The sequence below is a fragment of the Aythya ferina genome (assembly GCF_964211825.1).
Source record: "Aythya ferina genome assembly, chromosome: 26".
NCBI lineage: Eukaryota > Metazoa > Chordata > Aves > Anseriformes > Anatidae > Aythya > Aythya ferina.
Window position 1 is genome coordinate 590001 of NC_140324.1, and position 25701 is coordinate 615701.

At 42.2% G+C, this 25701-nt stretch overlaps 1 protein-coding gene and 1 long non-coding RNA gene across 2 annotated transcripts in view; one reads left to right on the top strand and one right to left on the bottom strand.

The window, feature by feature from the left end:
• Window positions 1–8348: 8348 nt before the first annotated feature.
• On the bottom strand, window positions 8349–15790 carry LOC311423905. Its single transcript, XR_014685926.1, has 2 exons — window positions 14334–15790; window positions 8349–9672 (listed from the first exon to the last, which is right to left on the bottom strand). It is a non-coding gene; the product is annotated as an uncharacterized lncRNA (long non-coding RNA).
• A 743-nt stretch (window positions 15791–16533) lies between these two features.
• LOC311423904 (nucleoporin Nup37-like) overlaps window positions 16534–25701 on the top strand; it is a 31133-nt gene continuing 21965 nt past the window's right edge. Inside the window, 4 exon segments of the mRNA XM_084498476.1 lie at window positions 16534–16753; window positions 17871–18090; window positions 19672–19796; window positions 20817–20889. Coding sequence (XP_084354602.1) covers window positions 17935–18090; window positions 19672–19796; window positions 20817–20889 — 354 coding nt within the window. The 5' untranslated portion in view covers window positions 16534–16753; window positions 17871–17934.

The window sequence follows — 25701 nt, forward strand, 5'->3', positions numbered from 1 at the left end:
CCTAACCCTTACTCTAACCCTTACCCTGATCCGTACCCTTAGACTTACCCTTACCCTTACACTTACCCTAACCCTTACCCTTATCCTTACCCTTGCCCTTCCCTTACTCTTACCCTAACACTCATCCTTACCATTACCCATACCCTTACTCTTACCCTTACCCTAACCCTTACCCTTACACTTACGGTTACCATTAACCTTACCCTTACCCTAACACTTACCCTTACCCTATCCCTTACACTTATCCTTATACATACAACTTACCCTTTCCCTAACACTTAACCTTGACCTAACTCTAACCCTAAATCTTACCTGAACCCTTACCCTAACCCTTACATTAACCCTTACCCTTACCCTAAACCTTACACTTGCTCTTAACCTTGATCTAATACTTACCCTTACGTTTCCCCCACCCTAACCCTAAAATTAACCCTAACCATTACCCTAACACTTACCCTTACCATAACCCTTACTCTAACACTTACAATGACCCGTACCCTTACCATACCCTTACACTTATTCTTACCCTAACCCTTATCCTTACCATAAACCATAATCTAACACATACTTCTACCCGTACCCTTACCTTAACCGTAACCCTTACCCTTACCGTTACCCTTACCCTTACCGTTACCCTTACCCTTACCGTTACCCTTACCCTTACCCTTACCCTTACCCTTACCCTTACCCTTACCCTTACCCTTACCCTTACCCTTACCCTTACCCTTACCCTTACCCTTACCCTGAACCTTACCCTGAACCTTACCCTTATCATAACACTTACCCTTACCGTAAACCTTACCCTTTCTGCTACACTTACCCTTAGCCTAAATCTAAACCTTACACTTACCCTTAGTCGAACCCTCACCCTTACCATTACCCATACCCTTATTCTTACACTTACCCTAACCCTTACCTTTACACTTACGGTTACCATTAACCTTACCCTTACCCTAACACTTATCCTGAACCTAACCGTTACCCTAAACCTTACCCCAACCCTTACCCTAACCCTTACATTAACCCTTACCCTTACCCTAAACCTTACACTTGCTCTTAACCTTGATCTAATACTTACCCTTACGTTTCCCCCACCCTAACCCTAAAATTAACCCTAACCATTACCCTAAGACTTACCCTTACCATAACCCTTACTCTAACACTTACAATGACCCGTACCCTTACCATACCCTTACACTTATTCTTACCCTAACCCTTATCCTTACCATAAACCATAATCTAACACATACTTCTACCCGTACCCTTACCTTAACCGTAACCCTTACCCTTACCGTTACCCTTACCCTTACCGTTACCCTTACCCTTACCCTTACCCTTACCCTTACCCTTACCCTTACCCTTACCCTTACCCTTACCCTTACCCTTACCCTGAACCTTACCCTGAACTTTACCCTTATCATAACACTTACCCTTACCATAAACCTTACCCTTTCTGCTACACTTACCCTTAGCCTAAATCTAAACCTTACACTTACCCTTAGCCGAACCCTCACCCTTACCATTACCCATACCCTTATTCTTACACTTACCCTAACCCTTACCTTTACACTTACGGTTACCATTAACCTTACCCTTACCCTAACACTTATCCTGAACCTAACCGTTACCCTAAACCTTACCCCAACCCTTACCCTGACCCTTACATTAACCCTAACCCTTATCCTAAACCTTACACTTACTCTTAACTTTAACCTTAACCTTAACCTTAACCAAATACTTACTCTTACGTTTCCCTCACCCTAACCCTAAAATTAACCCTAACCATTACCCTAACACTTACCCTTACCCTAACCCTAACCCTAACACTTACTCTAACCCTTACCCTGACCCGTACCCTTACACTTACCCTTACATTACCCTAACTCTTACCCTTACCATAACCCAAACCCTAACACATACATGTACCCTTATCCTTACCGTTACCCTTACCCTTACTCTATCCGTTACTCTTACGATTACCCTTAACATAAACTTTACCCTTAACCTTACCCTTCCCATAAGCCATATAACAACACTTACATGTACACTTACGCTTACACTTACCCTAGCAATTACTCGTACAATTACCCTTATCCTTACCCTTACCCTTATCCATTCCATTACCCTTAACCTAACCATAAACTTTAAGGATAAGCTTAAGGGTCACCCTTAAGGGTAACCTTATCCTAACCCTTACCCTTAAGTGGGTAAGTGGAAGTGTAAGTGTAAGGTTTAGGGTAAGGGTTAGGGTTAATGTAAGGGTCAGGGTAAGGGTTCAGGATATGTTTAGGGTTAGGTTTAGGTTAAGGTTAAGTGTTAGTTTAAGGATAAGTTGTATGGATAAGGATAATTGTAAGGGGTAGGGTAAGGGTAAGTGTTAGGATAAGGGTAAGGTTAATGGTAACGGTAAGTGTAAGGATAAGGGTTAGGGTAAGGTTAAGAGTAAGGGTATGGCTAATGGTAAGAGTGAGGGTTAGGGTAAGGGTAAGTGTAAGGTTTAGATTTAGGCTAAGGGTAAGTGTAGCGGAAAGGGTAAGGGTTACTGTAAGTGTAAGTGTTAGGATAAGGTTAAGGTTTAGGCTTAGGTTGAGGGGAAGGGGAAGGGTTACGGTAAGGGTAAGGATACGGGTTGAAGTATGTGTTAGAGTATGGGTTATGTTAAGGGTAAGGGTTAGGGTAAGAGTAAGGGTAAGGGTACGTGTAAGGTTTAGATTTAGGCTAAGGGTAAGTGTAGCAGAAAGGGTAATGGTTACGGTAAGGGTAATTGTTAGGATAAGGGTAAGGTTGAGGGTTAGGTTAAGGGTAAGGGTAATGGTTTGGTAAGGGTAAGGGTAAGGGTAATTGTACGAGTAATTGCTAGGGTAAGTGTAAGCGTAAGTGTACATGTAAGTGTTGTTGTATGGCTTATGGTAAGGGTAAGGTTAAGGGTAAGGTTTATGTTAAGGGTAAGCGTAAGGGTAACCCATAGACTAAGGGTAAGTGTAAGGGTTACGGTAAGGGTTAGAGTCAGGATTAGGGTAAGGGTAAGGTTAATGGTAACAGTAAGTGTAAGGGTAAGTGTTAGGGTAAGGGTAAGAGTAAGGATATGGGTAATGGTAAGAGTGAGGGTAAGGGTAAGGTTAAGTGCAAGGTTTAGATTTAGGATAAGGGTAAGTGTAGCCGAAAGGTTAAGGGTTAGGGTAAGGGTAAGTATTAGGATAAGGGTAAGGGTAAGGTTAAGGGTAAGGGTAATGGTATGGATAAGGGTAAGGGTAAGGGTAAGGTTAAGGGTAAGGGTAAGGGTAGGGGTAACTCTAAGGGAACGGGTCAGGGTAAGGGTTAGAGTAAGGGTTAGGGTTAGGTTTAGGTTAGGATAAATGTTAGGGTAATGGTTACGGTTAATTTTAGGGTTATGGTGAGGGAAACGTACAGGTATGTATTAGTTTAAGGGTAAGGTTAAGGTTAAGAGTAAGTGTAAGGTTTAGGTTAAGGGTTAGGGTTAATGAAAGGGTCAGGGTAAGGGTTAGAGTAAGGGTTAGGGTTAGGTTTAGCTTAGGATAAGTGTTAGGGTAATGGTTATGGTTAATTTTAGGGTTGGGGTGAGGGAAACGTACGGGTATGTATTAGTTTAAGGGTAAGGTTTAGGTTAAGAGTAAGTGTAAGGTTTAGGGTAAGGGTTCGGGTTAATGTAAGGTTCAGGGTAAGGGTTGGGGTAAGGTTTAGGGTAACGGTTAGATTCAGGATAAGTGTTAGGGTAAGGGTAAGGTTAATGGTAACCGTAAGTGTAAAGGTACGGGTTAGGGTAAGGGTAAGAATAAGGTTATGGGTAATGGTAAGGGTGAGGGTTACGGTAAGGGTAAGGGTAAGGTTTAGATTTAGGCTAAGGGTAAGTGTAGCAGAAAGGGTAAGGTTTACGCTAAGGGTAAGGTTTAGGGTTAGGTTAAGCGTAAGGGTAAGGGTAAGGATAAGGGTAAGGGTAAGGGTGAGGGTAACGGTAAGGGTGGGGGTAAGGGTAAGGGTAAGGGTAAGGGTAAGGGTAAGGGTAAGAGTAAGGGTAAGGGTAAGGGTAAGGGTGAGGGTAAGGGTAAGGGTAAGGGTAAGGGTAACGGTAAGGGTTACAATAAGGGTAAGGGTACGGGTAGAAGTATGTTAGAGTATGGGTTATGGTAAGGGTAAGGGTTAGAGTAAGGGTTAGGGTAAGGGTAAGTGTTAGGGTAATGGTTAGGGTTAATTTTAGGGTTAGGGTGAGGGAAAAGTAAGGGTAAGTATTAGGTTAAGGTTAAGGGTAAGGTTAAGGTTAAGAGTAAGTGTAAGTTTTAGGGTAAGGGTTAATGTATGGGTAAGGGTTCAGGTAAGGTTTGGGGTTAGGGTTAGGTTAAGGTTAAGTGTTAGGGTAAGTGTAAGTTGTATGTATAAGGATAAGTGTAAGGGATAGGGTAAGGGTAAGTATTAGGGTAAGGGTAAGGTTAATGGTAACCTTAAGTGTAAGGGTAAGGGTTAGGGTAAGGGTAAGAGTAAGGGTATGGGTAATGGCAAGGGTGAGGGTAAGGGTAAGGGTAAGTGTTGGGGTAATGTTTAGGGTTAATTTTAGGATTACGGTGAGGGAAACGTAAGGGTAAGTATTAGGTTAAGGTTAAGGGTAAGGTTAAGGTTAAGAGTAAGTGTAATGTTTGGGGTAAGAGTAAGGGTTAATGTAAGGGTCAGAGTAAGGGTTCAGGTAAGGTTTAGGGTTAGGGTTGGGTTAAGGGTAAGGGTTAGGGAAAGGGTAAGTTGTATGTATAAGGATAAGTGTAAGGGATAGGGTAAGGGTAAGGGTTAGGGTAAGGGTAAGAGTAAGGGTATGGGTAATGGTAAAGTTGAGGGTTAGGGTATGGGTAAGTGTAAGGTTTAGATTTAGGCTAAGGGTAAGAGTAGCAGAAAGGGAAAGGATTACGGTAAGTGTAAGTGTTAGGATAAGGTTAAGGTTTAGGCTTAGGTTAAGGGTAAGGGTAAGGGTAAGGTTAAGGGTAAGGGTACATGTAGAAGTATGTGTTAGGCTATGGGTTATGGTAAGGGTAAGGGTTAGGGTAAGAGTAAGAGAAAGGGTATGTGTAAGGGTACGGGTCATTGTAAGGGTTAGAGTAAGGGTTAGGGTAAGTGTTAGGGTAATGGTTAGGGTTAATTTTAGGGTTAGGGTGAGGGAAACGTAAGAGTAAGTATTGGGTTACAGCTAAGGTTAAGGTTAAGAGTAAGTGTAAGGTTTAGGTTAAGGCTAGGTTTAATGTAAGGGTCAGGGTAAGTGTTGGGGTAAGGTTTAGGTTAAGGGTTAAAGTAAGCATAATGATAAGGGTAAGGGTGAGGGTTAGGGTAAGGTTTAGAATTAGGCAAAGTGTAAGTGTAGCAGAAAGAGTAAGGGTTACAGTAAGGGTAAGTGTTAGGATAAGAGTAAGGTTGAGGGTTAGGCTTAGGTTACGGTAAAGGTAAGGGTAAGGGTAAGGGTAAGGGTAATTGTACGAGTAATTGCTAGGGTAAGTGTAAGCGTAAGTGTACATGTAAGTGTTGTTATATGGCTTATGGTAAGGGTAAGGTTAAGGGTAAGGTTTATGTTAAGAGTAAGCGTAAGGGTAACGGATAGAGTAAGGGTAAGGGTCTTTTAAAGGTGTTGTAGCTGTTTGAAGAGGGTAAATTGAAGCATCTGCCACGGGGGCTGGTAAGCGGCAGAGGTAAGGGAGCAGATGAGAGTAACTTACCTAGTTGTGCTGTGTCTTTGGATGCTGCATCGGCCTATGCGTTTCTTTTTCTTTCACAGGTGTCTCACACAGGCTCAAAGGAGCAAACTGCACTCTGAAGAGCTGTGTAAGAAGAGGGGCTGGTCATGAGCTGGGTTGGAGCAGAACAACCAAGTAGCACAAGGTGACTATGAAAGGTGTCCGTCTTGCTTTGCAGGTGCCGTGGCAGGCTCTCCACAGAAGTGGATAAGGGTATGAGATAAGGCCAGAGAGCGACAAGGAGCGGCACGTGCAGGGATGGTTTTGAAGCGCTGCGGTGGCTTACTCTTCTGTTCATCAGGTGCCACAGGCAAGGTGGGTTGTAACATCAGTCGTTATATTTGCATGAAAGCAGTTCACTTGAACGCCACAGTGCATCTGAGTAGGGTGTTCTAGCAGAAAAAGCTTGTCTGGCACAGCGGTGCCTGATGGCAGTGTGTTTTCTCAGGTGAAGAGGTGCCTGAAGCCCCATCCTATCTAGCCTGCACACAATTATCTGAGAATGAAAGCTGCGTTCCAGTAATTCAGAAAGCCAAGTTACGTCTCAGCCTTGAGCATCTCGGGCTTTTGGGCCTGTCTGTAACATTTGGCACCAGCACTAATACTTTTTTTGGCATATGTTTAGCATTTGGGGCCTGTGTCTGGGATTTGGGCCCTGTCTCAAACCACTGGGGCTTTGTCCTGGGTTTTGGAGCCTGCCTCTAGAGCTCAGGGCCTGTGATTAGGCTTTTGGGGTCTGTGTTTGGGGGCCGGTATCTGGGGGCAAGGGGGGAGCTGCTTGTAGACCCTTGGGGCCAGCATTGAGGGGGTTGGGAGCTGACTGTACACCTTTGGGGCCTACTTCTGGGGGGGGGGGGGTTGAGACCTGCATTGGGAGCTCTTTGTATTCCTTTGGAGCCTGTGTCAGGTAGGAGGGGGTTGGGGGGGAGGGGGAAGGGGAGGGTTGGTTGGGAGCTGCTTGTACACTGTTGGAGCCTGGGTTGAGGGAGGAGGTTTGGAGCTGCTTCTACACCTTTGGGGCTGGCATTAGGGGTAGGGGGTTGGGTGCTGGTTGTAGGGGCCTGTGTTTGGGGGGGGGGGGGCTTGGGGCCTGCGTCTGGGGGAGGGGTGGGAGCTGCTTGTACACCTTTGGGGCCTGCATCTGTGGGGGGTCAGGGCCTGTGTCTAGGGGGCTGGGAACTGCTTGTACAATGTAGGAATCTGTTTCTGCAGGGTGGCTGGGAGCTGTTTGTACAACTTTGGGGCCAGCATCTGGGGGTGGCTGGGAGCTGCTTGTACACTGTAGGGGCCTGTGTTTGGGGGGGCTTGGGGGCCTCCCTCGGGGGGGGGAGGTTTGGGAGCTGCTTGTATAGGGTAGGGGGCCTGCCTTGCAGGGGTTGGGAGCTGCTTGTAGAATTTGGGGCTCTGTGTCTGGGGGGGGTTGGGGGCTGTGTCTCAGGGGTGTTGGGAACTGGTTGTACACCTTTGGGTCCTGTCTCTGGGGGGGAGCTACTTGTACACTTTTGGGGTCTGTATTTGAGGGGGTTGGGAGCTGCTTGTGCACTTTTGGACCTATGTTTAGGGGGGTTGGGAGCTGCTCATGCATTCTAGGTGCCTCCCTTTTGAGAGGGGTTGGGGCCTGCATCTGTGGGTGGTTGGGAGCTGCTTGTACACTATAGGGGCCTGGGTCTTGGAGGGGGGTCTGGGCTGTTTATACACCTTTGTGGCCTGTGTTTGGGGGGGGGGGGTGCCTGTGCCTGGGGGAGTTGGGAGGTGCTTGTTCACTCTAGGAGCCTCCATTTGGGGGTCTTTGGGGCCTCCCTTTGAGGGGGAGGGAGTTGGGAGTTGGTTGTACACCTCTGCATCCCATGTCTTGGGGGCTGTGGGGGGGGTGGGACCGCTCTCTGAAGGGGCGGGTTGTGAGCTGCTTGTACACCTGTGTCGGGGGGGAGGGTGGGGGGGTGAGGGGGGCGGGGGGTGGGGGGCGGGCCCGGGTCTTGGGCCAGTGTCTGGGTGGAGTCCAGTTCTTGGGAGGGGGTGGTGGGGTAGGAGCTGCTTGTGGGCAGTTGGGGTCTGCATCTGGGTGTGGTTGGTTCCTGCTTCTGTTGGCAGTTTGGGGCCTGCTTGTAGACTTCTGCAGCCTGGGTTTGGGGGCTTTTCTGTAGCATTTGGGGCCTGCATCTGGGGCTTTTCTGTAGCGTTTTGGTTGCGTATTTGTGATTTGGGGCCTGTATCCAGGGTTTTGCCTTTTTTGTAGTTTCCATCTTTGTGTGTGTGTGTTTCGTTGTTGGTTGTCTGGGGTTAGGGGCAGTTTGGGGTTTGGATTAAGGTCAGTGTCATTAGCGTTAGGGGGTTGATAATAAGGGTTAGGGTTGTGGTTAGAGTTGTTAGGTTTAAGGGGAATAAGGATTTCAGGGTAAGGGGATCAAGGTTGTGGGAATAAAAATGTTGTTTTTGCGCAGTTACATCCTGTAGAGGGAAGGAAGGTGGTATTGAGATATGCTTGCAGTGATAAGACAGCTTAATAGTGTGAAATGAGTTCATCTGATTCGTGTCAATATGGAACAATGCTAGGGCCGCATGATATGATGAAATGTGACCTTCTTGTTATAAGTTGCCCCCTTAATTAATTTTCAGAGAGCATTGTATTAATAATAGAAAGGAATTCATTGAGTAAGCAACATCAAGCAAAACAGCGCTGGGCGGCCGGGGAGTCTCGGCTCCGCCAACGGCGCGCACCTCACCCCCGCCAGGGTCCCTTTTTATATCTTGGTAATTCTGGGATTACGCAGCACATCCTGGTATATTCTGCAACTGCACGCACTGTTGCTAGGGGGTCGTCTCTGTCCCTCTGGTGGTCATGAAGATGAAGGTCGTAGTCTTCCTCCGCGTTGTGGCTCAACTTCTTTCTTTATTTGGTCATGTTGGCCCAGCGTGAGACAGGAAGGCAAGATGTTGATACACAAGTTTAACAACTTATCAGGAGATGGTTACATGAACTTTGCAGCAGTGTTTTTTTAACAAAAGAGGCTACTGAGATGCAGAAGGAGAGAAGGGGAGGGGGTTCTCTTTTTTGTTACATTAAGCAAAAGAATTTTCATAGTGTCTAGCAAAGCATTATACAGCTCCTTACTTCAGCAGGGAGTTTTCACAACTCCCGTTCCTCAAACAGAACTCCTTGTTTTTATAATACAAAAGACAATGAACTAACATTTATTGTGTATTACAATCCCTCCTTTTTCTTTTAGTTACTCATTTTGTTCATTGAAGCTCTGCAATGCCTGGCTACTAAGAACTAATGTTTCCTTGATTCCTTTGTTGGTACTTATTGGCTCGTATTTGGCATGTATGAGCATTAGATGTGCCGCTTCTAAACATCCCTTTACAATCGCAATCAATTTATTAAAAATACATGGTCCAAAAGTTAGTGCTATTATTAATAACAACAAAGGTCCTGCTATTGTTGATAATAAAGTAGTAAGCCAAGGTGAATAATTAAACCAAGATTCGTACCAGCTCTGTCAGGCTTCATTCTCCCATTTCCTTTTTTCCAACCCTTCCCTGGGTCTTGCTATTGTATTTCTTACCACTCCGGTGTGATCAGCATACACAGCATTCCTCTTTCAGGGCTGCAAACAGCCCGTCCTGTTGAAAAATACCAAATCTAATCCCCTACGATTTTGTAACACTACCTCTGAAAGTGACCTGATAGATTTTCCAGGGCCGAGATGGATTGTTCAATTTGGGTCAGGTCCTCGTCCACAGCAACGCGTAAGGAAGTAAATTCTTGATTTTGTTTAACCAATGAGGCTACCCTGGTCCCCACTCCAGCTCCTCCCAGGATTATTAGGGTGGCCAAAGTTAGAGCCGTGAATGGTTCCCGTCTTTCCAGATGATAACTTGCCACTGTGTGCTGGGTATACATACAATCCTCAGGGTGGTATAGAATCCTTGGTATAATTATCACCTGTATACAAAAATCACGAGACGCATTAAAGAGTTTTAGTGATAGACAAGGAGTTACGCCCACTGACGAACAAACCCACCTAGCGTTGTTGGCTGGGATTAGCCACTCGGTTGATTGTTTTCCATTCTCCATGGTATTACATAGGTGACACTTCCCACTAGGAACCGTGCCCACACACCTACCACCTCCAGTGACTTGTGTTAGTGTTACCCTTATGTCTTTTCCCCAACTGCAATGTAGAGGGCTGTTCTTGTTTGTGCGGGTGGGCTCCCCAGGATCCCTGATAGCATCATAATATGAAGGCCTTATACTAAAGCATAATCAACAGTGTTTTGTTACATTTGGGTTTGTTTTGTTTAATAATTGGTAGCTAGCATTCATGACCCCCCCATATGTTATTCTCAGCTATGTTATCATTCTTGGCTTTACCTGAGCTCATAGGGCTGCTGAGGGTTGCCACTGTAGTATTTTCCGCAGGCTGGATTCCCTGGACACTTTCTGACAATACCTCATTTGGTCCTACTGCCTGAGCCTATCAGCATCCTTCTTTTTATTAGTATGAGTCCTCCCCTATCTGTTCCGTGTTCGTAAAATCTGACATTTTTCCTAGTACCCAGCTAGTATCGTCCAAGTTTGTTATATTTATATATAGAACCTTGCAAATTTCTTCATTTCCGTGGAAGGTTCCTGTATACCGTATATCATGCCCTTGCCACCTGTAACGGGGATCCACTTGTCAGTTACAACCTTGCGGCCCATATCCCACTTGTAAGAATTTATTCCGACCAGCCCCGAGTGTCCAGTCCATAGCAATGGTTTCACACCCCCAGTATGCACAATAATATGCGTTTGGATAATTACAGTACACCTTTCCTGGGTTAGAACTTGGGCAGAAATAAAATCCTGATCGGTTAAAGCATGGCTGCACTGACGCCAGGTCACATAATGTGATGCGGAAACTGGGAGCACCCGCTGTCGTTGTTTGCTGGATGATGAATTGATCCTCCCATCTGATTAAGCTCCATTTAAAAGGCTGGTGGGGATGCGCAGACCCATAGCTGACCAAAACGATGATACTGACTCCCATGTATCGTAGGAGGTGGTTGGAGCCCATCTAAATTGTCGGGCCCTCCGTCCCCCACCGTTTTCACTTCTCTGCCTCGCTTGTCAGTTCGGTTGCAGCGAACTACAAGGTATCGGTTCTTCTTGGCAGCAGCAGTGTTCTTCAGGGGAACCTACTAGGGAGCCTTTGAAACAGGGCCTCCTCCCCTTCCCACGATACACAGATAATACACAATACTTATCGAGTCCGTCTTAGTGTCAGCTTGAAGTCGTCAGGGCCTGGAGCTGCCTCCCATTTACCTTCCCGGACTGGTCCTTTCACACGGCTGGCATGCGTCCATCCTTTCTGCGCAGTTCGAATAGCCGTTTCTGTGGTAAGCAAAACAACATAGGGGCCTTCCCCATAGTGGTGTTAAAAAAGTCTCTTTCCAAGTCTTAATTAGAATTGAGGGTGATCAAGTGGCAATTCCGAGTCATAGGGCATACCATATAGCATTTCAAAAGGAGAAATTCCTACATCAGTTCTGGGCTGCATCCATATGTTTAACAGTGCAAGGGGTAAGCATTTTACCCAAAAAGCCTTAGTTTCCAGCACAAGTTTTGTTAGTTGTTTCTTAATTTCACCATTCATTCGCTCTACCTTTCCAGAAGAGGAGGGGTGCCAGGGGCTGTGAAAATCCCACTCAATCTCTAAGGCCTGCTTTAATCCTTGCAGTAAAACTTTACACCCATTCAGTCACGTGGTCAATTAGGACAAACAAGTAACTCAGTAAAGTCTACCTGTATACTTTAGAAAGGTCAAAGCCCTGGCTCCCGTCCCCCTCTAGATAGGTTACAGAAGACCTTTTTATTTACCTTTTGACATATAGTAGTACATCCTCTGCATGTGTGCTTCCCTAAAGTATATATTCCTACACAGACATGCTTTCTTAGAACAACATCACACATTGCTTGCACCTCCCAATGATTCTTCTGATGTAAAAGAGTTAATATTTGCCTCATTATCACTTTATTCAGCATTTCTCTCCCATCAGGGAGTATCGATTTTCCTTAAAATGATCCACATATTTATAACATTAATACCTCCTTGAGAGGTTGTAATTACTCCAAAATCTTTTTAGAATTTACCCAAATAGATAGTTGGCCCTGTAAACCCCTGAGGTAAAATTGTCCACCTATATTGTTGCTTCCGCCCCCATTTCAGGGTCTTTCCAGTCAGAGGTGAATATACATGTATGTTTGCTCTCAGGGCCAGAGAGCACTCCATTAATAACACTGTTATTCCAGTCTAACAATTTACTATTTGAATGCTCAATTTAATCATCAAATCCCTTCCCAACAAGTTAGTCTCTGCCTTGGATACATACAATAATTGCCCCGTGATCATTTTATCCCCTAGTCTCAGCTTGGTATCCCCCAAAAGTGGCACTATTATCCCAGTCCCTTCTACCCCCATCACATTTAGGGTTTCATTAGTTAATTTAATCCCTGATACTTTACAAGTCAGTAATGACTTAGCTGCCCCAGTGTATTGGGTTTGATGGCAAGGTTCGGGGGGTGTGAGGGGTGTGGGGGTGCGAAACTGCAGTGGCAGCCCCCGTGAAAAAAACAAAACAAAGCAAAACAAAACAAAAACAGAAACCTCCCCGTGGTAGATAAGGGACAATTTCATCTGGCCCTAAAGGGGCCCACTGCTGCCCAGAGCCAAGCCATAGCAACACAGTCCGTGCCTCTGTGAGAGCACATCCACGAAAACAAACAAACAAACAAAGAAACAAACAAAAACCTGCTGCTCAACAGTGGCTATGAGAGCGAGAAACCCCCCCCCGCAGACACCAAAGTCAGTGCAGAAGGAGGGGGAGGAGGCGCTCCAGGCGCTGGAGCCGAAGCCCCCCTGCGGCCGCTGGAGAGGCCTCTGGTGGAGCAGGCTGTTCCCCCTTCCCCGATGCTTGGGAAACTGAACAAACACCACAGCAAATATGCAAATATACCAAAACTTCTAGACTGTTACTTAGATAATGTCTACATCACCTTTCCCTGCTCATTCAACTTCGAATACCTTTAACACTTTCAACAAACCTTTTAACACTTCCTTTATCTTTTTCTAGCCTTTACTTTTCTAATGCCGACATCAAAGGCTCAGTCATGGGCCAACTTAATTCCATACCTTTTCCCTCCAAGATGCTGAAACAACATCAATATACAACATTTCATCCTGTTTTCCTTCTTTCCACAAAAACAACATTGACTGTAATATGGTGTTATAATCAGTAGTTCCATTTAGGGGCCACTCCGCTCCATCCTCTAGTTTATAAAGTGGCCACCACTGATTACAATATTTGATAAGAGTTCTTTTACTTTCTGTACCCTCTCACCCCACTATATCCCTCCAATGTGTTAGTATACATCCTAGGAGTCTTTTCCTTGGGATTTCTTTGCTTTGAACTTTTCCTATTGTAATCTACAGTGGTTAATATTCCACCGTTTTCCTAGAAGCTCTTTACTAGTCAATCCCAATCCCTCCAAAATCCACAATATACAGATACACAAGTAAAAACAGACCACTGTAAATTAACTGCCTGTAGACAATTACACTGGGGACATTTAAACCTGATGAGCCGATAATATGCCTGGGCAAATTTTGTTCCCTTAGACATACACCTCAATGGCAGTTCTTATATTTACATATTTACATATTAACATATGTATAAAAGAACACTTTAACAAAAATGCCCAGGCTTTTATATATACAATATAAAATGTACAGTTGTTATTCCAGTTAGAATTATTCCTCAGCAGCTGGAAACATTATGCCAGTTGCCGTTAAAGCTCGCTTACCCTCCTCCTGTCTCTTTCTTAAAATCTCGGATGTCCCTGGAGTTAATGGGGACGGCCACGTATTCCTAGTCACTGGTCCCTGAGCGCTAGAGTCAGAGTCGCTATCAGAGTCTCCCTGGGGTTGCGGATTAGGAAGCCCGGGAGTCAGAGGGGCTGCAGGTGGGGGTGGTGGAATATAGGGAGGCAGTGGGGCTGGGATCTCTAATTCTTGTTTTTTCTAGCACCTCCAATCCCCTCCTTTTTCTTTTAGAGGATATAAACTGGCTCGAGTTTCCGAGCTGATCCACAAATGTGCATATTCACTTTCTTCCAAACTAAAAGGTTCCTTTGAGTTTACATAAATATTTAGGGCCTGGCAAACCCAATCTTCGAAGGACCCAAATACGGGCCAGTAAAGGTGGTCTTCTCAAATCTGTTTACCACCCCAAACTTCAACACAATAATGTATCATTTTTACTTTATTCCTTCCCCGCCTAAAAGGGGAATCTTCCCAATTTTTAATCATTAATCCTGGGGTAACCTAACATCTGTCATTACCCCGCCCATGGGACCAGAAGGCTTACTCTTCTTCTGTCCCATCTTCTGGAGCGCCTTCACACACACACAAATCGCTTCCCCCTTTTCGTGGCCCTGTCCCTCGCAGGATGTGGGAACCGCACTACCGAGGGGTCCGCACTCACTTCGTCCGCAATTGGATGTCTCACAGCGACACGCTCCAGGATACCCAACCCCAACCAAACGGATCACCGGCCTACACTTACTCACTCCTGAGTCTTCGTTCGGTCTTCGTGCACAAAGATTACTAGGGGTTGCCAGCTTTATTTGCTTGCTGCCGAATTTAGGGTTCGTCGGTGAAGGATTTGAATGAAAGTAGTCCTAGCGAAGGCCGCTGAAATCAGCGGGGCGCCCCCTCTGAAGGTCTTTCAATCAGATTGCCTTCATCTGAGTCACAGCACCAAATTTGTTATAAGTTGCCCCCTTAATTAATTTTCAGAGAGTATTGCATTAATAATAGAAAGGAATTTATTGAGTAAGCAACATCAAGCAAAACAGCACCGGGCGGCCGGGGAGTCTCGGCTCCGCCAACGGCGTGCACCTCACCCCCGCCAGGGTCCCTTTTTATATCTTGGTAATTCTGGGATTATGCAGCACATCCTGGTATATTCTGCGACTGCGCGCACTGTTGCTAGGGGGTCGTCTCTGTCCCTCTGGTGGTCGTGAAGATGAAGGCCGTAGTCTTCCTCCGCGTTGTGGTTCAACTTCTTTTTTTATTTGGTCATGTTGGCCCAGCGTGAGACAGGAAGGCAGGATGTTGATACACTAGTTTAGCAACTTATCAGGAGATGGTTACATGAGCTTTGCAGCAGGGTCTTTGAACAAAAGAGGCAACTGAGATGCAGAAGGAGAGAAGGGGAGGGGGTTCTCTTTTTTGTTACATTAAGCAAAAGAATTTTCATAGTGTCTAGCCAAGCATTACACAGCTCCTTACTTCAGCAGGGAGTTTTCACAACTCCCGTTCCTCAAACAGAACTCCTTGTTTTTATAATACAAAAGACAATGAACTAACATTTATTGTGTATTACATCTTCATAAAGACCCCTTATTCTCCTTGTATATTTTACTAACTTGAAAGAATGAAAGTTATTACAAAGGACACTCTTGTCTCCACAAGGACCCAATCTGAATACCCTAAAGTGTATCTTCAGCACTACCTGCTTTCACTGCTTGTCCAGTCCATATCTATTAAAACAGTTTAAAACTGTAAAGATGACATTCACTATTGTTTCCAAGTTATTAAAAAAAAATCTGATTTGTTGTTGTTGTTATCTATGCACAAAACCTTTTTCCTTTCCTCCCATAAGTCATCATTCTCCCTATTTCCTTTGGAAACGAGTTTCAACATCAGTTTTGAATTTGACTATTTCGTGCTTTGGTCTTTCACTTTCTTGCATTTACTAAGCCAAAAGTACCTGAGACTCTTCAACTGCCTTCTCTAAACCCATTAATTTCTGAAACACAATTCCCTAACGCTGCATGCAGTACACAATCATGACCCCCGTCTTTTACTTTCAGAACACAAACCCAACCTTTCCCCTTATTTCATCTTGTTAACACTGCCACTGCACTTATTTATTTATTGGTAATTAGTATGATCAGGAACAGGAGAGGGGTGGGAAAAACAAAGAGACATCTTGCAACAAGCAAGACAAAGCAACAACTTACTTACCAAGATGTTTGCAGAGGAAGAGTTAGAATCACAGTATGGTTTGGGTTGGAAGGGCCCTTAACAACCATCAGTTTCCAACCATGGAAAGTCACGGGCAGGGACACCTCCCACCATATCAGGTTGCCCAGGGCCCCATGCAGCCTGGCCTTGAACACCTCCAGGGATGGGGCATCCACGGCTTCTCTGGGCAACCTGTGCCAGCACCTCACCATTGTCTAAGCAAACAATTTCTTCCCAATATCTAATGTAAAGCCACAAGTTTTATTTAAGTTATTAAAGTTAAGAGTTATTTAACTTTTAACCTATTCTCCCTTGTCTTATCATTACACTCCTTGATGAACAGTCCCTCCTTATCTTTCTTGCAGGCCCCCTCCAAGTAAGTTAATTTGCTTTATTTTACCCCATTTTACTTTGACATGAACAAAAAAACAGGAGCCATAGCAAACAAAACTGTTGGATAGGTACAAATCAGCCTAGGGCAGGCATAACAAACTCTCGATAAGGGGTTTCTACCCCCTCACTCTCCTCAGCGGGAAACGCTTCTGAAAAACAATACAAGTCACTGGGAGCCAGCACCCACCCTAACAACCCCAAAAAGCCCGCAGGACAAGCCCTGGACCCTATACCCGGCATTACGTGCCGGCATCGCCACCACCACCCGGGACCCACCCCAAGCTCCGAGGGTCCCCCCCGCTTCCCCACCGCCCGGCTCCCCGGGCACGCCGCGAGGTCCCAGCGGGCTGAGGCTGCCCCCGCCCGCCTCCGGCCCTCGGGAGGCCGGGGCTGCCGGCAGGGCTCCGGTGCGAGCCGTCTAGTGGCCCTTTCCGCCGGTTTTAATTTAAATCCTCCACTGCCGCCCAATTAGGGAGCGCAGGGCCGCTGCCCCGGAAGCACAGGGTGTGGCACGGGACTGGGAGGCGCTGCCGGGAACCGCGGCCGTGCGGGGCCGGAGAGGTGCGTGGGGAGGGCCCGGAGGAGCCGCAGAGGGCTCGGTGCTTTCCCCCGGGCCCGAGCAGGAGCGGGGCTGCGCCGGGGGTTGGGGCCGGGCCCTTGCTGGTAGCGTTGTGGGGCCGCACGGTGTGGGATGGGCTCCTTTGGGGCAGCCGCTGGGCCCCCAAGGGAAAAGGAGGGAGCGGGAAGGTGAAGGGTGCGGGAAGGGGGGCTGAGCCACACGGCCGGGTTGTTCCCCTGGTGCTGCCCCAAGGCATGGGGTCTGCCGTGGTGGGGAGCCTTCGAGGTGGCGAGGAGTTGTGTTTGGCCTTAGGAGCGTTACGTTGCCAGTTATGTGGCTAACGTACGCAACACAACAAAATATGACAAGGGTCTGAAGTTTAAAGCTATCTTTCCATGCTGCACATGGAGAAAATGGTAATTTCTCAAAAGGTGCACGCTGATGTCAAATCTGGGATGATCCCCAAATCAGTTGTGTATCAGCCTCCTGTGTGCAAGCAAAGGAGTCTGATTTTCTTGAAAAGTGCTTGAATAGAGTAAAGCATTAATGTTTAAGTATACTTTTGATCCAGTTGAAAATTAACTTTTTCTGTGCAAGTACAGAGGCATAGAGGCACTGTTTGCAGTTGGGTTGGCTTATGTCATGAAACAAGTATTCTGCAGAATAGTGTTTGCATTTAGAGTTTGGTGGGTTTAATTCTGCTTTTAGTTAGATACCTATTGTCCTTTAAAGAGGTTCACCAGGGAAGAGAATTTGAAGGTAATAATACATAGTTTGTTGTCATTTGGTTGAAATTTTTAAAATTACGTATATAACTTTTCTGGTACGTAGAGTTACTTAATCCCATGTCTTGATAGGTTGCCATCAGTAGCACAAAATCTGCAGTTGTTACTGATGTCTGTAGAAAAAGTTTTGAATGTCTGTTAGTGAATTAGGTCAGTTAGGTTAGTTAATCTCTTGATTGTTGGAATTACATGTTAAATCTGGATATAACGAGCTTAAGTTGACCTTTTGTGTCCATAAATATGGTGTTACAAGAAATCTTGATTTGTTGTGCCACAAATACTTTTTTTCTTTATGCAAATACATAATGCATGCTTTTTAATACTTTCCATATAGGAACATTGACCTTCATCCTGAAGAAGACATCACTTCCACGATACTTTGACATAGTCCCCTGAAAATGAAGCAAGATTCTACTAGAAATGCTGCTTACACTGTGGACTGTGAAGATTATGTGCACGTGATAAAATTCAATCCATTTGATAGTGGAGATGCATGTTCCCTCATTGCATATGGTGGCAATAATTATGTAGTTGTAGGGACATGTAGATTTCAGGTTAGTTTTTGTTTATTGCTTTTATTAGTTGCTTCATGAAACTGACAGCATGTCCTCTGACAAAGACTAAAGTCACCTTCCTGTTTCTTTCCTTCCCCATTTTGCCAGGAAGTGTTTTACTCCTTTATTACATTAATGACTTTGGGATATTTGGTCTAAAAGAGAAAAAAATGTATATATAAATACATATTGGTATTAGCATCCTGCTGGTGTAAAGTTCTTTTTGAGTAGGCTGCAATGAAAACAGGAGTGCTCTACTGGAAGAGTAATCCCAGTTCAGTATTTCTTGTAAATGTTTGTGACTACTACCTGGGAACTTAAGCAGGTAGCTTTGGAAATATGTAACTTAACATTTGCTGTATGGTGTTTTATTTTTTTAAAGCTTTCAGGTAGCTATCAAAGCAGCAAAGATTTAAAATACCCGGAATAGAAAGGAATAATTTCCAAAGTTTAGAGACATTCCTTTCAAGGAAGGACAGTGGCAAATAATTACTTAATATACATCTGCTTTCTAGGTTACTTTTTTTACATCTCTCTCACAGAATGTTAGAAACAGTAAAATATGTTTTTTTACCTTGACATTATTTCCAGTCACCATATTGTGAAAATTTTTAAAAAGTAGAATAGTATACTGAGTATATTTATACGTAATACTTCTTTTTTTTTTTTTTTACAACGCACTTTTTTTTTTTCCCTGGATGCTTGAAAATCGAGTAGAACACTCTCATCTTTGGAATCTATTTTTACTTTTTTTTTTCTTGAGCTCACTTCTCTGTTACATGGTACTATTTTTATACTTTACTATCTAACACAGAAAACAGTATAACTGGTCTTTATTATTCCCTAAAGTCTTACTGTTGGAAATTTTCTGAAAATCACCTAAGTCCTTCCTAGCTTCTACATTATGCAGAGTGTATACAGAGAGATTTTTTTCCTTAAAGCAGAACTGTGCCATAGAGAACATTTCGTCAAAATAGCCTTCCTATATTTTGAGGTACTACACTGGATGTTTTGAGAATTTTTTGGAGATCAGTTGATTCATTAAGTCCACAGTCCCAGCAATTGTTTCATCTTTGCCACCATCCAGTTCCCTCACCATTGGGAAGAATAGCCAAGATAGTAATTTTGGTCATGTTAAATGATGAAGGGTACCTTTCTACCTGCTGCTGTTCTTCTAGAACAACCAGGTTGTTCTAGCATTTTTCCATAAAGTAAAAACAACTGGGAGAGAAGATAGCCTACATGGCCTCCTTGCTTTTGTTCCCATTATTTCGCATTGCAGTGTGTGCTTATCATGCTGTTGTCAGTCGTTCTGGTTGTATCTATGCCGATGTTGAGCCCAAAGAATGGGCTCAGCATGTTCCTCTTGCAAATCTTCTTTTTGTGCAATGTAGGTTTGGTTTTGTGCTATGTTTGGTTTGAAACTGCAATCATTTCATGGATTCTTAATTACTTACATATTTCAAGTAAATACTTTCTTTATCGCAGCAGACACATCTAACTTTCAACTTCATATCAACCTGACTTGTTAGAAGTCATCAACCTGTTATTCTGAATTAGCTAACTACAGTATTTCTGTAGGAAGAGGATGCAGAAGTGGAAGGCGTGCAATATAAGACACTACGAACATTTCATCATGGAATCAGAGTTGATGCCATAACATGGAGTCCAGAAACTAGACTTGATGCTTTACCTCCCCAGATAAGGTATTTCTAATAAATTACTATAATGAGTCCTTGTCTCATATCTGTTTTCTCATATCTGTTTTCTCTAAGTCCTTAATATTGAACTAACTTTAATGCTTACAGCTGAAATCTCACTCTGAAGAAATTGCTGTTGGAAGTTTGTGAACACCATTGGAACAACAGTTTCATTCTTAGTCATCCTTATATATTTTGTTCTGCTTCCTGAGCCCCTTACTCTTTCCTCCCCACAGTGGATTCACTGTAGATACTAGATGTTTTAATTTTAATCGACCTGTAATCTACTTGGTCTTTTTGTTGTGTGTGTATGTATCATTGTAAGAATAATACTAGTATTGTGGCCTGCTTTGTAAAATCACACGTGATGTTCTCCGTAGTATGGGCTATGTTTAGGAGTAAGTCGGATGCTATTTGTGAGACCTGTCAAGCTGTAAGTCTAGAAAAACGGTCAATTATTAAATATGCACTTAACATTAATTCAGATGTTCTCAATTGCTTGTAAGCCTCTTCAAAACTATACTGGTTATTACTGCTGAATATTTTTACAGTCTTTTGTTTAAAATAAGTTGGAGACTGGTTAATAAATTAATCCGTATGTAATTTAAAACACTGATGATGAGGGTTCTGTTTTTTCTATCAGCCACTTCCTCCAAGGTAAATTCTGTGGCAGTTATGAGAGAGATTTCAGGTAATTCATAGTAGATTCCGATTTAGCTTTGTAAAATGTTTTGTATTATTTTCCATTAAAAAGTATTCTTGGCACTTGATACACCATATTTTATAGGCAAGTTCCAATTATAACTCTGAATGCTTGATGCCAAAGCAGAAAAATTAGAATATACGTTTGATTGAAAATCTAAATTTCCTTTTGCATGTCATTTTGCAGGTTTAAAATGGGGTGAAACTCTTGATTGATCTGGTTTCGTTTGTTGTTTTATTTGTTTATTTTTTTAACATATTTTTTTAAAGAAAACATTGCAGTGCTACCTGACAGAAGGGCTTTTCTTTTTCTGTTGAGTGTAGGTTTTGTACAGCAGCTTCTGATAAGAAGTTAAGGCTATTTACTTCAGACCTGCAGGACAAGAATGAATATAAGGTAAGGGTAGCTGAGCTGATTTTGAATATTTCTTTAGTTTCTAGTGGAGTCTAATCTTTCACTGACCTTGTGCTTCACTTTTCTTAATGTATAGTATGATGTAGAACACTAAACTCTGGCAGACCCATCATCTCTAGCAAAGATCAGTGTATTGAATATACCTTTATATCTTTAAAGTGGGCATAACTAATTATCAGATATATTATATTTTGATTTAAAAGTATTTATGTAACAGCCAAATTGACAAAAAGTAAGTAGAGGTTTATTTGTGGTCTAAAACATGGTCTAAAAATATTCTACAGGTGAATTTGAAGTACTGTGTTGGAAAAGGTTCCTTTACATAGAGACCTGTAAAATATTATGTGGTATTGTTTATTAGACCTGTCTATATGGAGAGCAAATTTAATGCTTTGTCTCTTTCCTTGGGGAACAGGAAAGTTGCAATGAAACCATTTCGTACAGTAGAAGATTTAAAGAAAGAATGCTGAATTTTGTACTTAACTGCAGACAGTTATATAAAACATGGCCATGGGCCAGCACTTGTTTATGTCTAAAATAAAAAGAAAGGGAATGACTCCTTCAAATACATCTTCACTTCCTGTTCTTTCAGCGTAGTGTTCTTTCACCAGTGATGTAAGAGGTGTCGGGTCTAAGAGATTTCTGTTGTTTGTGAGGCATTCTTGTCTTTGTAACTCCTACGTCACTTGGGTATGTACATATTCTTCAAAATTTTGCCTTTGAAACAATACCCCAGTCCAAATATTAATATTAATTAGATGTTCGTTTGAATTTCTTTTGTTGAGGTTTCAGACAAGAACAAGCAAAGCTAATCAATGCTGAAAAATCAGGGGTGAGGGCTCCTTCTTTAGTGCTTTGGAATATGATAATGCCTCTGAGAGTCGTGTATTGAATATGAAGGGGAAAAGAACTGACTTTCCTTTGTGGTTTGGCAGTATGTACTAATAAGACAATATTTGTCATACAGAAAGTAAATTAATTGCAGATGTCACTCTTGGTCAAATAATAATGGAGTGAATAAAGCTATATATAAGTAAAAATGGACATTACTAAAAAATAAAAAGTATTTCAATTTCAGAAAAGATGTTCTATGTCACTTCATGCATGCACATTCCCATTTTTTCCTTCCTTCGTGCTTGGTACATCACCTTGTATGGCCTTGTCAGCCAGGAAGTAGGATAACTGACACGGTTGCAAAGAGCTTGGCTGGCACTTCTAGCAAAATATTTCTAGAAATTGTTAATGTTGTTTGCTTGTAAGTTGATGTGTGTCACTCCTTAACCAAAGTTACCATTTTATATAGTACGTGCCAGTTTTATGATATTGTAGACAAGCAGCTTTGATGGTGTGAGTTACTCTTTTGACTTTTTTAGCAGAATATAAAGTTACTTTACTCATTATGTATGTCTGTTTTAATTCAAGAAATTTATAGAATTGTCTGTAAGCACGTGGATGAAAGATAATAGGTAGACTCATTAATAACATATAGACAATTGAATGGTTAATTAGTGGAAATAATGAAATCACATAGAAGAACCCAGTACTACAGTCTCTAAATTCAGCTGTCTAGTCTCTCTCTCTCTCTTTTTTTTTTTTTTTTTGGATTAACAATGGGCCTCATGGACTGTCTGCTAAAATCAGTGACAAGTCTCTTAATTTCAGCATGGTTCAAGGCATGAATGAGTGTTTTTTTCCTTGTGTAATGAATATGAAAGCTTTAATTACTGGGTGTTAACGACCAACAAATTTTTGTGTTTTTGCCAAAAATTGTGAAAAAGTGACAGCTGTGATAGTTCATAGCCTTCATACCTCTTTTTGTCTTCTTTCTCTTACAATCTGGTCTTTAGCAGAAGGTGCTCTTTTATACATTCCAGAGCAGACTTCATGTCTATACTAGCTTTCAGACTGTTGCACATTGATTTAGGACTCCTTCCAGACTAACGCTAGGAATTCTCAATGGGATATGCTGTTTTCCTCAATAGGAACCCATTGAACCCATTGCTTCCAGTTAAATAAATACATTTGATAAATATTCAGCATTACAACTTCACACAAATGCATTTTTGATAACTTATGAACTTAAACTTTTTTTAAAATAGAAGTTTAAATAAGCAAGTTTATTCTAATGAAGAATTATATTAGGCTGTTTATTACTGAATTATAATAAGATTACAAAAAAACACACTTATAATAATCATTTTGAATATACCTGATGAGACAGTTATTTTGTAGTTTACTGTCAATGCATGATCAATATTAAAACCAGAGAAGCAAAGGAGGCAATGCAGTAGCACAGTCTGTGCTACTATTCTATTCTATTCCGAAAAAATGCTGTTTTTTCAAAATAGAATTTCTGTGATGAGTTACTGTTTTTCCCAGGCCTAACGAGTTTTTTTTTTCTGATATGTGACCAACACAAATGAAACTTTAAAACATGTATTTCTAATTTAGTGGTATATATTACACAGTAGCTTTGTCTGGGTGCCTACAAATAAATTTGAAATGCTACACTTATATTTCTATTAAGATAGCAATTATTTTTCATACAAAAAGATTCTTTGAAGAACTGATTCTTCTACCCTTAGGACTTCTTTATAACACAAACTGTGCTGACCTGCAGTAACACGCTTCTACTGCAAAAGTATGTCAATTATGTAACACATCTGAAAAAAAATTTATGACAAGTTGTGAGTGTAATGAGGATGTATTAATACAAGAGGTGATACAACTGTGTGGCCAGATGAAGCTACAATAGGTGGTTTATTTTTGATGCAACAGAATACTAAAGACCATTTGGGGCTTATGCTATGCAAAAGAGAAGTTTTGGCTTCAGTTTAGCAATGAAGTTATTAGCACTGTTTATGCCAATTTCACCACTGGAACTTAGTCTAAGAACTTCATCAAGGGTATACTGAGACTGAGGAGGAAGTAAAAATTCCTGTTTATACTGGATCGGGCTTGCTCTAATGCTTAAAATGTTCAGAAAACAGCTTAAAATGTGGATTATTACCTAACAGTGAGAATCTCATTAGTGAAAAGGAATAGTGTGCTTATATTGGGGGATTGGACTAGATGATCTTTCAAGGTCCCTTCCAATCTCTATGTGATTCTTTGGTAAAAATGTCTTTAAGAGCACGTTCCAGGCTTTTGTTTGTTTGTTTTTGTGTGTGTGTTTTTGTTGGTGGTTTGACAAAAAGTGGAGAAAATACTTTCTCCAGGTAGTAATGATAGTTTCTTATACTTGGATGATCATTGAGCTATATACTTCTTGTGACTGGAAAAAAAATAACACCTGACTCCCATCTAAAGTATTTGGAAATCTCAGAGGTTCACAAATATTCTATGAGCTATGCCGAGTTAATTTTAAACAGTTTAACAGAATGGTTTCTTAGTATTAGTCAATCAAAACCTCAGAAAAACTATTCTATGAACCTAAGGTTGAATGCATAATGAACACATGGAAGACTTCGATCAGTGCAGTACAGTGCACACTTTACACATGAGATTTCAAGAGAGGTACAAAATGTGCAAAAAAGCTGAGGGAAGTATGTCATTACAGTCAAAATGTAATCTCTGAACATTTTGTCTTTGATATTAAACAATTAGTATGGGTTGCTTCTGGAGGGATAGACAAAGTAATCTTACTCTGTTTTCCCAGTGGAAAAACTGTCTTGATGTAATTATCAACAAGGAACTTCAAGCATACTGAGTTTTCCATTACTTTGTCAACACAACTAATCCAAAATTTATGGGCTGGATCAAACCCAGAACAACAAACAAAAGGTAAAGTACGGTTGATGGATCTTGGTGAAGTCTTCTCTTATTCTGAGGTTTTCATTTGGAAATGAATTGTGGCTTTCTTCTCCTGCTTCAAATTTTGCTTAATAAAAAGCATATTTCATTAAAACTGTGTATGTAAAATGAGGCAGGATATTTGAATTCTGAATGCTGAAAACTTTCAAAAGACTTGCATTTCTGTCTAAATAGTTTAGCATCATCTTAGGATGTGTTAGTTCTAGTAAAATCCACAAGGTTTTATAGAAATTATGGACTGTTGGAGGAAAAAAATAAGCTGGCTGCTGAAAATGGTTCTGTATTGAACTGATGTATTGAACATTCATAACTTTTTAGAGGGGCAGCTTCATTATTGTGCATGGTTTACAGATTTATTTTTTTCTTTTTGATCAGTTGCATAGCTCGTTCTGAGGAACAAACACAGAGAACAGTATTTTGTTATTTCAGAAAGCTGAGAAGTGATTGTTTTCATTCGACCTGGTTTTTCCTTGCCATCTCTTCATGTCATGCCATCATCCAGTGGATATTTTTGTGTCCTTTTTATGATACTTTGGGCAAAACAATAATAGCATCTATGCCTAGTGACTTATTCAGTGAGAGTAAAGAGGATGAAACAGTAATAGATCCAACATCTACATATGGACTTCAAATAATTGACTTCAAATTTTAAGTGATTTAAGTAATTATATTTGATTTTTTTTGGCATAAAGACCAAAGTGAGAGAAAACACACATGAATCCTCAGATTGAACAAACTGATACTTACTAGCTACAGATTTTCTAATGAGATCAGAGATGATGTACTCATACCTAACAAACATGTGAATGAATTTGAATCATAGCATCATAGAATGGCCTGGATTGAAAAGGACCTTAAAGATCATCTAGTTTCAACCCCCCTGCCCTGGGCAGGGTTGAAAAAGTATTTCAGCAGGGTTGAAAGTACTTCATATTCAGCCTAAATGAGATGTTTTGCCTGCTTGCTTAATGCTGAATGCGT